Source organism: Trichomonas vaginalis, chromosome V, assembly GCF_026262505.1.
Source record: "Trichomonas vaginalis G3 chromosome V, whole genome shotgun sequence".
NCBI lineage: Eukaryota > Parabasalia > Trichomonadida > Trichomonadidae > Trichomonas > Trichomonas vaginalis.
The window spans coordinates 4,273,423-4,288,959 of NC_067207.1; the positions used below are offsets into that span (position 1 = coordinate 4,273,423).

The window sequence follows — 15,537 nt, forward strand, 5'->3', positions numbered from 1 at the left end:
AATGACTATTCTTGTTTCTACAACCCCGGTATTAAATATCATATAAACATAGATGGCAAATATTATCCAAGAGAAGAATATTCTACAGTTGAGGATATGAGGTCATACAACTTGACATTAGATGCTATGAACTTTAACAACAACTTCACAACAACCATTAACCCTGAAATGCAAAGTTCTATTATGCCATATGTGAAAGTATGGACCCATACAGGAAGTCAAAAAACTCAATATACAAATGGAGACCGTTCAAACTTTTGGCTTGGCATTCCATTTGCTGACTCAGAAGACTTTTATGGGTGGTATTTCAACTGTTGGTACAGTTCAAATACAATATACTGGTGACAGAGACGGTCCAGATGAATTGAAAGCAAAGAAGTTTACAAAACCAATAGCACTTTTCACGGAAGATGCTCTTTTGAAGATTCGTTCGATGAAACTTGCTGGGGCTCCTCAGATTGGTATAACGACAGCTTCCATCGAGCAGATTTTGGCAGCAGGTCAGTAAGTTGTTCTTGAACTGACTTCTCTCCGTCAAATATTGACAGTACGCCAGTTTTGACATAATATTGTATTATAAACTTACTTTAGAAATATCTGTAAGTTTTGAAGTTATATTTTTGTCTGCTTCAAGAACTTTCACCATTTCAGTTATACCAACTTTCTTTGCTTTATGAAAATATTTTGGTTCAGCAAAGACTGCTATTCTATAACATTTTCCATTGTTTGTGTAAAGAACTATTCTGTCAATGTATTTGTATTGTTTGTGTGTGTAAACTTTGTTTTGCTTCAATTCGAAGAGATACTCAAATACGTCCATCTTTTTATTCTAAGTAAAATGTCATTTCCGAAAAATAGAAGCGTAAGTGTTTCAAAAGGTTTAATGGCGGTGGCAGATGTGAAGTTAAATTCACCAACTCAAACAAACAGTCAAAGTGTTGTTGTCAATGTCAAAGACAGAGATGTTGAAGTGGGAAACCATACGAAGACCAAGATGGTATAACAATAGTTCCTGTAAAAGAACAACCAACATACCCTGAAGTTAGCAGAGACTTAAGTTCTGTTGCAATATTCGAAACGACTACCAACAACTGAAAGACAAACTTCAAACTCAGGAGAAGATTTGTCAAGCTTTGGGTATAATGTTAAACTTGGTCGAACACAACCCTGTAAAAGTGAACTCATATGTCATTGCACCTCATGAAATTTGAAAGAACTATTGAAACTTTTGACAGAGGCAGACGATATAAACATCAAAGAAATAGAACCCGACGTTAGTTGCTGTGGTGTTTCATATAATGTCATTGACAAGATATACGTTATGAAAGGAGGTGAAACGTTGAACTTAAAATATAGTTTCCAGACGTTATAAAAATAAATTTGACGACCACAACATTTCATTAAAATTTATTTGCTAAGTAAATGGCAGAAGACACAATGGTTTATACTATTACGACTAAAAACCCTGAGTCATATATATTCTATAACAACAAACTTACAAAGTCCTCAAGGACGATATTGTAAACTAACCTTAAACACCAATGACGACTAAAGCTTGTTTTGCTCTTTTGACCCCAGAAGATTTTATTGTTGTGAATGGTAAAAAATACTCCTTTGAAGATACTTACTCAGATATACCACCAACAGGTTTTGTTGACTTATTTAATACTTTAAGGACGAGTGTAACATGTGCTGCAACTAGAGCAGGTTTCATTATGTTTGGATGTCCGACTGAGTTTACTATAAACAATATGAGCTATAATACAAAACTTATATCTGGTTTTACTACCAACAGTTTCCTATAACAGGAAAAAGGTGTCATACAAGGAATGTCTGTTCCATTGACTTTAAGTACACCTTTTTATATTGTTTCAAACTTAGGTTCAAAGTGTTATTCGAATGTCGACAGAAACTACTATGACCAAAAGATACTTATGCGTATAAAATAACACATTCTCATGCTGGTTTGCCTATTGTTCATTCGAATGCAGAGTTTCAGCTTTAGTAAACTCAAACACTTTAGCAAACATAAACTTAACCTTAGTTGACGCAAACTTTGTTCCTGTAAAACTTTTATGTCCTATGTATTTGTCAATGACGGCAGAAAGTTTCGAATTGGAAGATGCAACTGGTGAAAGTATTGTATTACAAGAACAACTTCAACAACAAATAGCTCAAGAACAACAAATGCAACAAATAGCTCAAGAATAAAAAAAAATATTTTTTTTATTTTTATAAAAATGTACAGAATAGATGTTTCAGATTTTTATGACTTCCAAACATTCAGAAATATGTGTCCATTTCGAGACTATAACAAAGCAGTCGAGAATTTGAAACGTTTAGTCATTTATGTTGACTCTGCCCCAGAATGTTATGTTATGAAAGAATGGGATGTAGTCTTTAACAAACCTAAAGCGACAATAGTTTCAGAACAAGAATGTAAACAGAAACTTAAGAAAATAAAAGTCGTACAAGTTGGCATGAAGATGTTAGATGCTTGGGATATCTTATTGTCAAAACTTGAAGATTTTTCAGTTCGTGGTATAAAGTTTTATACACCTTCTCCAAACTTCTATTCTATCTTCACTGGATATAAATATGAACAAGTAGAATGGAAAGAAAATATTATAGAAGCTTGGTTAGACCATGTCAAAGAAATTATATGCAATGGAAACGAAAAGGTTTATGAGTATATCTTATGTTGGTTTGCAAACATCTTACAACATCCAAGTGCTAAAAATGAAACTGCTCTCATTATAATTGGAAAACAAGGAACAGGTAAGAACACATTCTTTACAGATATTTTGTGCAAACTGTTAGAAGGTTATTCGAATCCGAATATGACAAACTTAGAAAACATCTGCGGTAAATTTAACTCTTCAATAGAGAATATGAAACTTATAGTATGTAACGAACTTCAAAGTATAGATACAACAAAAGTTTTGAACTCAGATGCTTTGAAGAGTCTTATAACAGACAAAGTTGGAGTTGTTGAAAGAAAGTATAAAGACCAAAGAGTTTGTGAAAATGTTGCAAACTTCATTATGGTTTCAAACAATGCTGTTCCGATGAAATTAGAAAGTTCTGACAGAAGATATGTAGTTGTCAGAACGTCAGATTCTCATATGCAAGATACAGAATATTTTGACGACTTAGCAGAAACTTTGACATCTGACTTTTACAACCACTTGTTCTCATATTTCATGACATTAGATATTTCAAAGTTCAATCCAAGACAAATTCCACATACCGAAGAGAGACAAACATTGTTAGAAGCAAACAAGAGTGTATATGAACTGTTCATAGATGAAACTGACTTTGTGTCATTAGATGAAAGGTCATTGTACGATTCGTATAAACAATATTGTCAAGAATATGGTTATATGACAGCGTCTAAACGAACATTCTTGGCAAATGTCAAAAGTCTTTTAGACGTACAGAATGGTGTATATACAAAGAAAAATTTTTCTGAGTAAATTTTAAAAAAAAATATTTTTTTATCCGATAGAAAAGATGACAAAATTCATCTCAGTAAACAAGTACATGTCAGGACTTAAAGAAGAACTAGACCCATTCACATATTTGAATGTTTACTTCTACCATTTTGAAAAGTCTTCATTCAGCAAAGTTTGGAACATCGAACCAGTTAAGTTTGCTATTGTGACTAAAAATGGTGCGAAATTTGAAGACTTAGACATAGAAGGTTTGTTAACAGTCAAAGAAAGTTTTGACAGAAGGTTCTCAAACCTTAAAGAAGGCAAAGCATACAAACTTGTTATACCTTATGAACCAAAGAAAGCAGACGACTATGAATATTATGAGTCTAAGATAGTTGAAGTTCAAGGTAAATTGGGTAAAAAGATTTTAGAGTCTAAGCCAGTGTTTGCTCCTAAAGAGGAAGAGAACATTGACATTGACCCAGAAATGTTCTAAAAATAAAATTTTATTTTTACATGTCAAATTTCTTCTTCTCTGGCTCTGGTTCTTTCTTCTCTTCTTCTACTTTCTTTTCTTTCTTTTCTCTCTTCTTCTTTTCTGGTGGAGTTATGTCAAACTTCTCAGAACCATATTTTTGTAAAAGTTCTTTGTCCTTTAATAGCTCTTCTATTCTGTTTTCTATTTCATCTTCAAGAACAGTGCATGTGTCTTCTTTGCATTCTAAGAAGTTTTGTTGGACTTCATCTCTCCAAGAGGCGTCATCTCTGTCAACAAGTCTGTCATTGACAAATTTTAAGACTTCTCTGCTTAATGTTTTATGGTTCTTGTCATATTCCCAGAAACAGAACTTTAGAACAAATTCACCTTTCTTGTTTACACTATGTAAGATTTTATGGTCGACAGATGTTTTGCTGTCGAAAAGCTTGTCTCGAATATAGATAGCGAAATCGCTAGACATTTTCTAAAAGATAAAAATTTTAATTTTTCTAAAAATATGTTAGAAAAAAAGTTTGCTGACATTGACAAAAAATTTGAGAATGTTTTAAATAAGAACAAGAGGAAGTTGGAAAATGCTCAGATAAAACCCATACATGACAAGTTCTTATTTGCTCAGAATGGTATAACAGGTCTAATTGCACCACCTGGGTCTGGTAAGACTTTCACTTATCTTAAAATGGCTGCACAACAACAAGAACTAGATGAGAAGAACCCATTCTATGAGTTAGTTGTCATTTGTAGTACTTCGGGTCAATTTGACCAAACCGTCAATTCGTTCAAAGATATTATAAAGAAGTCTAAGTTAGTATGTATAAAAGACTCTGAGTTGTTAGATTGGATAAAGAAGTACCAAAGAAGGGTTTTGAAGTATAATGCTATAAATGAGTATGTCAATTCGAAGTTTAAAGACCCAAATGAGGAAATGCAGAGAATATTAGAGAAGAAACACTTCAGAAACAAACAGAAAGAGATAGAATACATTTCGAAGAAATTGCAATCTTACGATTGGAAAACGTACCCTCATAGATGTCTTCTTATCTTAGATGACTTTGCTTCTCATCCTTTGTTAAAGAACAGAGAACAAGACATGTGTCGAATTCTTAAGAAGCTCAGACACTTTAACATTTCAGTTGTCATTTGTGTACAGACAGCCAAGAGTTTAAGTAAGGATGTAAAGAGAATACTTACTGACATTGTACTTTTCCCCGGATTGTCCGAAGACGATTTCATGGAACTTATGAAAGAGTCCATGGCAGGTAAGTTTGACAGACATGAACTATGGGAGAAGTACAAAGTCATACAAGACCCTCATACTTCTTTCAGAATTCATATCTACGCAAACAAAGTTCAAATTGTAAAAAGTCAAGCGTAAAAATAAAGAGTGCATTTACCCTACTTGTTTGAAGTTGTCAAAATACTCTGTTATTTTTTCCTTTAACAATGGCAAATCTTCTTTGAAGGTAAGTATTGTACAACCTTTAATATCATAGTGTGTTTGAGGTAACGTATCTTGAACTATTTGTTTCACATCTTCATTTGGGGTCATTGAAATCGGTAAGTTTTCGCGATAGAACCAATTTCTGTCAGATTTGTAAATCTTAGCAAGGTCGTAAAAGCTTTTGTTGTTTCTTCTGACTAAATGCAACATAACCATATCTCTGTCTTCTTCATTTTCCATCTCTTCAGTATAAATCATATACTTATAGTTCTTTTCCTTTCCTTTTGGTACCGAACGTGGTATTCTTTTCTGAAGGCTTTTGTCTTTTGCTTCAATGACTTCATCTTTTGCATGAAGTTTCTTTTCCATCTCTTCACGTTCTTGTCTATGAAGTTCATCTAACATCATGAAAATATAACAAGCGTAACGAGGTGAAGCCCACATTGCTACAGCATTTACAAGAAGTCTATGTACATACCAGCCTCTCAAACCAGGAGCCAAATTTTTACGATTTTCGTACGGAATCTCGACCCTCGGTTTTTCGAGGGTCGCAAACATATGAGGAAATTCTTCTAAAAGTTCTTTTGTCTGTTGGTTTTCAAACCAATGATATGCTTGCTTTGTAGAACGAAGAGCATTCAAAATACTTTGCATTTGGTACATATCGTCTTTGACCGAACGAATGAGACGTAACTGTTTGTTATACTGTATGTACTCATATTCTTCATTTATAGCTTCATGGACTATAACTGTTGTTGTGTTCTCGGTTGTTGACATATCTGTCTTTACATACAAAATAAAAAAAATATTTTATAAAAAACTAGCGTTATTTCCTGACTTTCACAAAAGACCAAAAATAAACGCTTTACATGTATTTTTCAGCAACTTCGTCAAATAATTTTATAGCTTTATCTATCTCATCTACTTCAAACGTTTCTTTACCTTTCGTGGGAGCACCATACATTTTCTCAAACTTTTCAAGTAGTTCTGTTTCTGCAGCTCTCATATCGTTAACAACACAACCTTGACTCTATTGACTGTACTGTCATATCTTAGAGTTATATTATATGTTCTTCCTATCTTATATCTCTTGTATTGAAGTCCTTCGGTTTCTGAACGATGTAAAGTAAGCCTTCACTGCAACGTTCCGTATCGAATGAACCATATGTTATGAAGTTATATCCAACAACTGGGTCTAACCATAACAAAACTATTGGTATAAGACTTTTGTCTATAAGATATGCTGTAGTTCCATAGAATCTGACCGATATCATAAGCTCAGGATTTCTTGTCAAAATTTTCTGAGTAGAAGCAATTCTAACCCAGTCCTTCGGTCTCTTTCCAGATGGAGATAAAATGTCTGACAAAGAATATTTGTTGTATTTCTTTGAGTATCTTACGTTTAAATCACCTATTCTAACCAATTTGGTGTCATTGTCTATCTTTTTAACTGTTTCAAACTCAACCTTTAACATTTTCTGTCTTTACATACAAAATAAAAAAAATATTTTATAAAAAACTAACTTTATTTTATTTATTTTGTATAAAAGATATGATTTCAGGGATTTTTTTTACGAAGTGCAAAAGTTCACTTCGTAAAAAATAACAGTTATATAATGAAATTTGGTCATTTTTTTCATGTCAGAAGACTCGAAGGTGCAACACTTCCAAAATACCGACGAACTCAGAAGAGCAGCATGGCAGTATGTTCTTGACAACTTCTTTGAGTTCTCCAGGTACACCTTGGAAAATGCTGAAGAACTCCGACACAGAGAATTTGGAGAAATTGCGCTCCAATACTACCTTGACAAATTTTTACGATTTTCATGAGTTTTAGGCGACCCCGAAAAAAGTCTGGGTCGCTGTTCTTCACGATTTTCATAGAGTTTTGGCGACCGGGTTTTTTTACCTACTCGCTGTTCTTCACTGTTTTCAGAAAAAAGTCTGGGTCGCTGTTCTTCGCTCAAAAGTTCTTGTGTGCTTTGGTTTTTGAACCAATGTCTGTATGTTTGGTTTCTGAACGATGTAAAGTAAGCCTTCACTGCAACTGCATTTACTAATAGTCTATGTACATACCAACCTCTTAAATTTATTGGCAAATTCTTGCGATTTTCGTACGGAATCTCTACCCTCGGTTTTCCGAGGGTAGCAAACATATGAGGAAATTCATGAAATTTGGTCATTTTTTTCAGCAAAAATATATTTTAGGGTAGAAGGTTAGATCTAACCTCATTTCTAACCTCTTTTCTACCCCAGTTATTTTATAAGCGTTTCACATGGTAAACGTTATTTTTGGAATTTTGTGAAAACTCAACGGTTTGACACAAGCCCTAAAAATTATTTTACTCAGAATTTTGGTCATTTTTCAGCAAAAATATATTTTAGGGTAGAAGGTTAGATCTAACCTGTTTTCTAACCTCTTTTTTCACCTCAGTTATTTTATAAGCGTTTTACATGAATTGTACGATGTATATTTGAAATTCTAAACAATTTTGTGGCTTCGATTTCTTCTTTTAGTACATCGAATGTTTTCACAATGCCGAATGTTTCTTTATATTTCTTCTTGACATCTGAAAGAAGGAAATCGTCAGCTGTTGGATAGTTTTTGTTTAGAAATGCTAACATGTCCATTTTGTTTTCTGCTGGTTTCTCTGCTTCTTTCTTTAAGTCAGCATAGTCGTTTCGCATACGTTCTATCTCTTTGACGGAGTAGTTATATTTCCTCATTGCTGCTTTACATTTAGAACATTGTGGGTTCATTTTAGCATTGTACATTGAAACCTTACCTGCTAAAACAACTAAAGCGTCAATGGTTTTCTTTAAATCTGAAGCAGTTGGTTTTATCTGTTCATGCCATACCTTACATCTTTTATCTTTATCTCTTATCTGCCATACACATTCAGCAACTAACGAAACAAAGTTGTCGTAGGTCTTAAATTCTTCAGATTTATATATGTCAGAAACATTCTTATATACCATATCGCAGTCTTTGTCCATGACTTTGTGGTTGCAATGAAATCCAAGAAACTCATAGTTAACCTTACGTATGAACTTCTTTATTTCTACTGAGTCGGTTGGTCTGACTTCTATTTCATCGAATTCAGGAATAGTGAGTTTTTGTTGTTGGATTTCAGGCAATTTGGGCAAATGGTCGATGAGGTCCTCCATTTCATAAAGATATTCTTCATTTTCTTCATTTTCTTCATCTTTCGCACTACAGTCTAAATTACTTGTTAAAAGTTCTTGCTTTATCTTCTGGATTTCTGTTTCGAAAGTATATGAAGAAGGAATGAAGCTTTTCATCTCTACCAACATTGACGTAGGATTCATGACTAACGAGTTTGGTGCTGTAGTTGTTTGAATTGTTGTTGTGCCGATTGTTGACATTTCTGTTCTTACATACAAAATAAAAAAATAAATAAAAATAAAACTAACTTTATTTTTTATTTCGGGAAAATTCATGAAAATTCACGAGGGTAGAAATGAGGGTAGAAAACAGGTTAGATCTAACCTTCTACCCTAAATTATATTTTTGGGTCCTTTACGCTCATTACGATGAAGAAGTCTTGACAAAACATTTACGAAGAAGTCTTGACAAAGCATGTACGTTCATGTTTGACAAAACATGTACGAAGAAGTCTTGACAAAACATTTACGAAGAAGTCTTGACAAAACATGTACGAAGAAGTCTTGACAAATTCAAGAGGTTAGAAAACGTGTTAGATCTAACCATCTACCCGACATTCTCGTCAAATACAAAAAAATACAAAAAATGACACTTTTTCATTATATAACTGTTATTTTTTGACGAAGTGAACGTTTGCACTTCGTCAAAAAATCCCTGAAATCATATCTTACATACAAAAAAATACAAAAAATGACACTTTTTCATTAGATAACTGTTATTTTTTGACGAAGTGAACGTTTGCACTTCGTCAAAAAAATCCCTGAAATCATATCTTTACATACAAAAAAATACAAAAAAATGACACTAACTTTATTTTTTCTATCTTAAGGAAATTCATGAAAATTCATGATTTTCGAGAGTTTTAGACCATGTTAGAAAACAGGTGAGAAAACAGGTTAGATCTAACCTTCTACCCTAAATTATATTTTTGGGTCCTTTACACTCATTACGATGAAGTCTTGACAAAACATTTACGAAGAAGTCTTGACAAAACATTTACGAAGAAGTCATGACAAAACATTTACGAAGAAGTCATGACAAATTCAAGAGGTGAAAAAAGAGGTGAAAAAACAGGTGAGATCTAACCATCTACCCTAAATTATATTTTTGGGTCCTTTACACTCATTACGAAGAAGTCTTGACAAAACATTTACGAAGAAGTCATGAAAATTCAAGAGGGTAGAAAACAGGTTAGAAAACAGGTTAGATCTAACCTTCTACCCGACATTCTCGTCAAATACAAAAAAATACAAAAAATGACACTTTTTCATTATATAACTGTTATTTTTTGACGAAGTGAACGTTTGCACTTCGTCAAAAAAATCCCTGAAATCATATCTTTACATACAAAATAAAACTAACTTTATTTTTTATTTCGGGAAAATTCATGAAAATTCAAGAGGTGAAAAAAGTGGTTAGAAAACGTGTTAGATCTAACCTCTTCACCTAAATTATATTTTTGGTCCGGGAACAACTTTCTCTCAATTGGAGCTGTAGCATACTCTTTGCGTAAGCGGTTCAGACCTTCTTCGAACTCTTGGTCTCTCTTCGATTTGGACTGAGATTGGAATTGCTGGGGTGGAGCTTGCTGGAACATCCAAGGGTTGGGGCAGTAAGGCATAGGCAGAGGAGGGTAGTTCGGGAAGCCTTGTGGTGGGTAGTAACCTTGAGGTGGAAATTGGTAGAAATTCGGAGGTACTTGCTGGAACTGAGGTGCAGGGGCTGGTTCTTTAGGTTCCTCTGGTTTGGGAATGGACTCGGTTGGTGGAACGTCAGTCATCTGTTTGTGTCCTGTCGGATGGAAAAACCTTTCCTGTCGGATGGAAAAACCTTTCCTGTTGGAAGGAAAAACTTTTTCTGTCGGAAGGAAAAACTTTTTCTGTCGGAAGGAAAAACTTTTTCTGAAGTTCGACCAAAAAGTTCTCAATTTTCGAAAATTTGAATGGTTTACGGACGGACAACTGGAAAATTTTTTCCTGTCGGAAGGAAAAATTTTTTCTTTTGTCCGGAAAATTTTTTCCTGTTGGAAGGAAAATTTTTTCCAGTTGTCGGGAAAAACTTTTTCTGTCGGATGGAAGGACTCGGAATGCCAGAAGGATTTGACGAGGCAATTTACCTAATTTAAATTAACGACTGCGTAAAAGACTACTTGCGCAAGGTCATGAAGCCCAAGGTCAAGTTCACCACTATTTCTGGAAGGGCTGTCTTGAATCTCGAGACTTCGACCGGAATTCCAATTCAAATACCAGAAAACACTCCTTTCGACGACATAAAGGACGCCAAAAGAGAAGCTCTTGTTAAGTTCCTAAACAAACGTCCTTGGATAAAAATACCAAACAGAGAGAACCCCCTACCCCATATGAAATTGGCAATTCAGTCTCTCCTTCACTTCTCGGGTCAGCCGTTCTACATAACCTCAGAAGGCGACATCCAACCAGTTCAGTAAACATCTCATTTTAACTTCACTTTTTTATGTTTTTTGTGAAAGTTTTAAAATAAATTGTTTTCATGAGTTTTCTACGATGTTAGAAAAGTGGTTAGAAAACGTGTTAGATCTAACCTCTTCACCTAAAATATATTTTTCAATACTTTTTCAGCACTTTTCCGTAGTTATATATGAAAGACAATTCGAGATAAAAGTCATAGTACAATGGAAGAATATGTTGCACACCATTTGTTGTGAACCAAACTTGAAAGTCAGAGAAACTGTTACTAGGTGGTTCGTAGAATTTAGAAGCAAAGTCATAAAAGTCCTTACCAATACATAGAAAACTATTGTTGCTTGAACTGAAACTTGCATGGCACATAACATTTTGAGGGTCAAACACGTTTCTATAAACTGTCAAATCTGCTGGTGGAAGTATAAATTTAAATGGACCATCTGGTGGTAATGGTTCGTTCTGGTTTAGTAACCGAAGAAATTGTGCCCAAGAACGTTTGTCTACTCCCCAAAATAAAAACTCTGTATCTCTTGGAGGGTTAATTTCAATCTTTTGAAATGAAACGGTGGAGTTCATCTTGTCATATTCTAGTTTCAGATAGTATGTTCCATTTAGTAAAGAGTCGTATTTTTCTTGAAATTCCCAATAATATTTGTTCATTTGAGTTTGAAAGTCATTTAGAGTTTTTTCAAGACTTTCGTCTGAACGAATTGTAAAGATTTTCATTTCGTCAAATTTGTCTATTAGACCATCAGAACCTTTATACTGCCCATGAAAATATACTGCGAACATAAATGCGTTAGTTCTATTTGAAAACAAAACTCTTCTAAATCCTATTGCCTTTGCATCTGAAGGACTTTGAAGCCAACGAATTGGATAGTCAAACCTGTATGCTCGGGATGAAATTTCTTCATCTGAAATAGTCCTACCAGCATTTGTAAAGATATAGTCTAACGGTTTTGTATCTACTACTTTTGTTCTTTGTTTTTCAACCTGAAGCATTTAATATATGTAAAAATATATTGTTTTAAAATGGTATGCCATTTCATATTTCTCATCTAACAAACAAGTTTCCCAACGGTCTTCTCCAACAAACTCAGCGTACAGTTCAAATAAAAATAAAAAAATTTTTTTTCTTTACTTTACATAACCGCCTGCTGCCATAAGTCTTTGACGCCAACCCATACCAGCTAATGAAGGTTGACTTGGTTTAGTTTCCAAACTAAACTTTGGTTTTGGTTTATCTTCAGTTTTTGGTTTTTCTTCTTCTATCGGTTTTTCGTCACTTTTCGGTTTCTCTGACTTTACTTCACTTGCAGGAACAGTTGTGTCGTCAACATCTTCATAAATATCATATGCCATTTGTTTTTGTTTTCCTTTCAACTTTTTGTGTTTGTTGTAAAGTTTAGAATATTTCGACTCTAAGTCAATGAGATGTTCTATAATGAACTGTTGGTCAGTGAAGTAAACTTTTCCATCTGTTGTCTCGAAAGCTCCTTCAGACTTCAATATTTTATTTGTGAGAGTCTGTTTCTTTTTTGAGATACTAGCCGTTCCATTTTTATGAAAAGTGACTTTGTAGTTAGGGTTTGTATTTCCAGATCTGGCACTTTCTATTATTGAATTTTTCTCTTCATCTGTAAGTTCTTTGACAGGTTTTGACAATGGTTCTGAACTTTTTGTTTGTGGTGTCAAATCTACCGTTTCAACTTCTTCGGTCATTTCATCTCAGTAAAAAATTTTAGTTTGGTTTGTTTTCAACTGGTTGTTTAGGTTTTTTAAGTCGGTCTAAAACTTCCTGAGGTATAGGAAGAACTTGACAAACACGTTGTGTAACTGCTGGAAGCCGACAAATCCATCTTGAACCCATTTGTCTCAATGCTGTATTGTTCATTTCATCTCAGTAAAAAATTTTACATTCCCCAAGTTTGAGGTGGTTGCGGTTGGTTATTGTTTACCCACTGTTGTGCATGGTTATATCCTCTGTTAAAGAATCTTTCACCTTGGTCCATATAGTGTCCTGCTTGGTTATAGTAGTCATTTGCTTTGTTATAATAGTTTCCTGCTTGTCTTCCTACATTGTCCATCCATCCTTGAACTTTTCCTCTTGTTTCAGGATTTGGAATAAGATTTGTTGCATCTCGTGCTACATCCCAACCTTTCTGTACAGTTTGTATAATAGGTTGTGCTTTCTCTTTAAGTATACCTAATGTACTCAAAATCTTCCTTCCAACTCCAAATACACCTCTGGCTATTGTTCCCACTGCGGGCAAAAATCTGGATGCAACTCCTGCTAATGCGCCAAATAAACCCATTTCTTATGGGTTAAAAATGACGAATCCAAACAAGGACCCCTATGTTTCTAAAGCGACAAAGAAAGCACTCATGGTAAAAATCTTTAGTTCAACACCAAATGCTTGGTTTATGGATATCTTGGAAAACATTCCGAGAGTTAGAACAGATGGACCACCATACTGGCTAATATTTGTCGGTCAAAACACAAGATACTGTGAAGCCATACCATTATGGTCCAAAAATATTTTAGATGTGAAAACTGCTTTGACAATATTCGTTGACAAATACCATCCAACAAAACTGACATCTGACTGTGAAAGTTCTTTCAAATCAGATGATGTAAAAAACTATCTGCGTTCAAAAAATGTAAACCAATATTTCATTGTCGACCAAAACCATTCTGCTCTTGGTGTCATTGACGGTTGTATAAAAATGTTAAGAGACTTAAACCAACCACAAGGTGGTGAAGCAAATGAAATGTCATATGACGACAAATATAGACACTTCTCCATGGCAAAGATGAGACAAGTTTTAAATATTTACAATAACCGTAAACAAAAAGGTTTGGGAAACCACTCCCCCGAAGAAATGAAAAACAACCCTGACTTAGAGAAAGACTATATATTTAATAATTTAGTCAAAAGAGACAAACAAGAAAGAATGCCGGGCTTCAAACTTCAGAAAGGTGACAAAGTAAAAATAGAAATACCTAAACGCGACCCATATGAAAATACTATTGACTATGACAACAATGGGAACCCGACAGGTACTCACATTCGTGTTCGTAAAAATAGAAGAAAGTATACAAGAGAATATTATGAAGTTTTAGGCAAACATGGCAAAATGTACAGACTGCAAGCAGAAGATAAAACTACTATTGTCAGACCTCGTTTCAAACTTGTCAAAGTTCAAGGTGGTATACTTTCAAAGACAGTTCCTAACAAATATAAGACAACTCCTGACGAATATGCTAAAGAAGTGGAACATGACGACTAAGCAATTCTATACCATGCGTAAACTGTCATGTAAGGTGGCATGTAGTCTTTACTTTGTCCCGTTGTTTGCGTAATCCTGAAACGCGATGTGTATGGTTCCTCCTCCCTCAGTGTTACTCCAGTAACAATTTATAGCAAACTTAACGTTGTCTTTAACATCATATCCTTTACCTTTTGTCATTGCTGACCATCCCAATATCTATGCTTATGCCAACCTGCTTGAGATGTACTTAAATCTATGTAGTGACTGTGTGCAGGTAAATTTCACCTGAAATCGTTTTACTTCCACCTGTTTCCTTTGAAGAGTTTGCACAATACAAAAACCTGTCGACTATTTGAGTCCAAGTTCCAAAACCAAGTACTACTTCTGGTCTGGTAGAGTTCATTGACGTATAAATAGAGCCTATAGGATATAATGTTTGAAGTATTTCTGTCTTTAATGTTTGAAGCTCTGTTTTGTCTGCTTTCTTATCATATAAATCTTGAGCAGTGAATTTAACTTTATTTCATCCTCCATGACATAAACATTTCTACATCTAATGTATTTCATCGTTGTTATGTTTTCATCCGATGTTAAACCTTGTGGAAAGTTAGGAGGTTTCCAATATAATACATCCCCATCAGGTTCTTCAACCGTTCCTTCAATACTTTCTATACCAACAGTTGTGAAGAATTCATGTGTATGGTTCTTATCTGCTTTCTTTTCAAGGCTAATGTTTAAGTCTGTTATTTCAGAAGATGTATGTGTATGTCCAACGGCACTTTTCCTGTTTAAGGTTTCTTGTAAGTTTGTAATATTTGCAATGGTATGTGTATGTCCAACGGCACTTTTCCTGTTTAAGGTTTCTTGTAAGTTTGTAATATCAGATATAGAATGTATATGAGTCTTTTTAGAATATTCGTTTTCAGCTCTTGTCACTTCACTTGACATTTTATTGTCAACATATGTTTTGTCTGCTAGTTCAGGATGAGTATGTTCTTTTGTTGCATAAGCTTTGTTAGCTCTTTCTTCTTCTTTTGCTATTGCATCGTCTACATATTCTTTGTCAGCTTTGTTTCAACATCTGTTTTCAAAAAGAAGTTCATTTATAGGTTTCTCGTTTAAAGTTCCTTTTGTTGGATTTATACAGACAGTATGGTTCTTATTGTCTTGAAACAGAAACTCATCTGTCATTGGGTTTAATGTCAGTTTTAAGTTTCCTTCTTTCAATGACTCAGATATCTTAGAATAGTTTGAAAAGTTTG

The 15,537-nt window shown here is 34.2% G+C and overlaps 10 protein-coding genes and 2 pseudogenes across 12 annotated transcripts, besides 1 other annotated feature; 4 read left to right on the plus strand and 8 right to left on the minus strand.

The window, feature by feature from the left end:
* Positions 1-15,537: part of a mobile genetic element that runs on past both edges of the window.
* On the plus strand, positions 97-508 carry TVAGG3_0276500 (annotated as a pseudogene). Its single transcript has one exon. A coding segment is annotated over exon 1 (412 nt).
* TVAGG3_0276510 (Poxvirus D5 protein-like family) lies at positions 2,841-3,476 on the plus strand (the record flags this gene model as incomplete). Its single annotated transcript, XM_051228716.1, has 1 exon — positions 2,841-3,476. One exon carries the CDS (start codon positions 2,841-2,843, stop codon positions 3,474-3,476), a length of 636 nt encoding a protein of 211 aa, XP_051098446.1.
* On the plus strand, positions 3,514-3,933 carry TVAGG3_0276520 (protein of unknown function, DUF4108 family; the record flags this gene model as incomplete). Its single annotated transcript, XM_051228717.1, has 1 exon — positions 3,514-3,933. The coding sequence occupies one exon, from the start codon at positions 3,514-3,516 to the stop codon at positions 3,931-3,933; it is 420 nt and encodes a 139-aa protein (XP_051098447.1).
* Positions 5,324-5,743, minus strand: TVAGG3_0276530 (uncharacterized protein; the record flags this gene model as incomplete). The annotated part of the gene is made up of 1 exon (XM_051228718.1): positions 5,324-5,743. One exon carries the CDS (start codon positions 5,741-5,743, stop codon positions 5,324-5,326), a length of 420 nt encoding a protein of 139 aa, XP_051098448.1.
* On the minus strand, positions 6,332-6,849 carry TVAGG3_0276540 (annotated as a pseudogene). The gene has a single exon. A coding segment is annotated over exon 1 (518 nt).
* Positions 7,814-8,761, minus strand: TVAGG3_0276550 (organellar and viral DNA polymerase type B; the record flags this gene model as incomplete). The annotated part of the gene is made up of 1 exon (XM_051228719.1): positions 7,814-8,761. One exon carries the CDS (start codon positions 8,759-8,761, stop codon positions 7,814-7,816), a length of 948 nt encoding a protein of 315 aa, XP_051098449.1.
* On the minus strand, positions 9,925-10,341 carry TVAGG3_0276560 (uncharacterized protein; the record flags this gene model as incomplete). The annotated part of the gene is made up of 1 exon (XM_051228720.1): positions 9,925-10,341. One exon carries the CDS (start codon positions 10,339-10,341, stop codon positions 9,925-9,927), a length of 417 nt encoding a protein of 138 aa, XP_051098450.1.
* On the minus strand, positions 11,144-12,004 carry TVAGG3_0276570 (uncharacterized protein; the record flags this gene model as incomplete). Its single annotated transcript, XM_051228721.1, has 1 exon — positions 11,144-12,004. One exon carries the CDS (start codon positions 12,002-12,004, stop codon positions 11,144-11,146), a length of 861 nt encoding a protein of 286 aa, XP_051098451.1.
* Positions 12,140-12,724, minus strand: TVAGG3_0276580 (phage tail repeat-like family; the record flags this gene model as incomplete). Its single annotated transcript, XM_051228722.1, has 1 exon — positions 12,140-12,724. The coding sequence occupies one exon, from the start codon at positions 12,722-12,724 to the stop codon at positions 12,140-12,142; it is 585 nt and encodes a 194-aa protein (XP_051098452.1).
* Positions 12,744-12,896, minus strand: TVAGG3_0276590 (uncharacterized protein; the record flags this gene model as incomplete). Its single annotated transcript, XM_051228723.1, has 1 exon — positions 12,744-12,896. The coding sequence occupies one exon, from the start codon at positions 12,894-12,896 to the stop codon at positions 12,744-12,746; it is 153 nt and encodes a 50-aa protein (XP_051098453.1).
* On the minus strand, positions 12,916-13,317 carry TVAGG3_0276600 (uncharacterized protein; the record flags this gene model as incomplete). Its single annotated transcript, XM_051228724.1, has 1 exon — positions 12,916-13,317. One exon carries the CDS (start codon positions 13,315-13,317, stop codon positions 12,916-12,918), a length of 402 nt encoding a protein of 133 aa, XP_051098454.1.
* On the plus strand, positions 13,334-14,293 carry TVAGG3_0276610 (uncharacterized protein; the record flags this gene model as incomplete). Its single annotated transcript, XM_051228725.1, has 1 exon — positions 13,334-14,293. One exon carries the CDS (start codon positions 13,334-13,336, stop codon positions 14,291-14,293), a length of 960 nt encoding a protein of 319 aa, XP_051098455.1.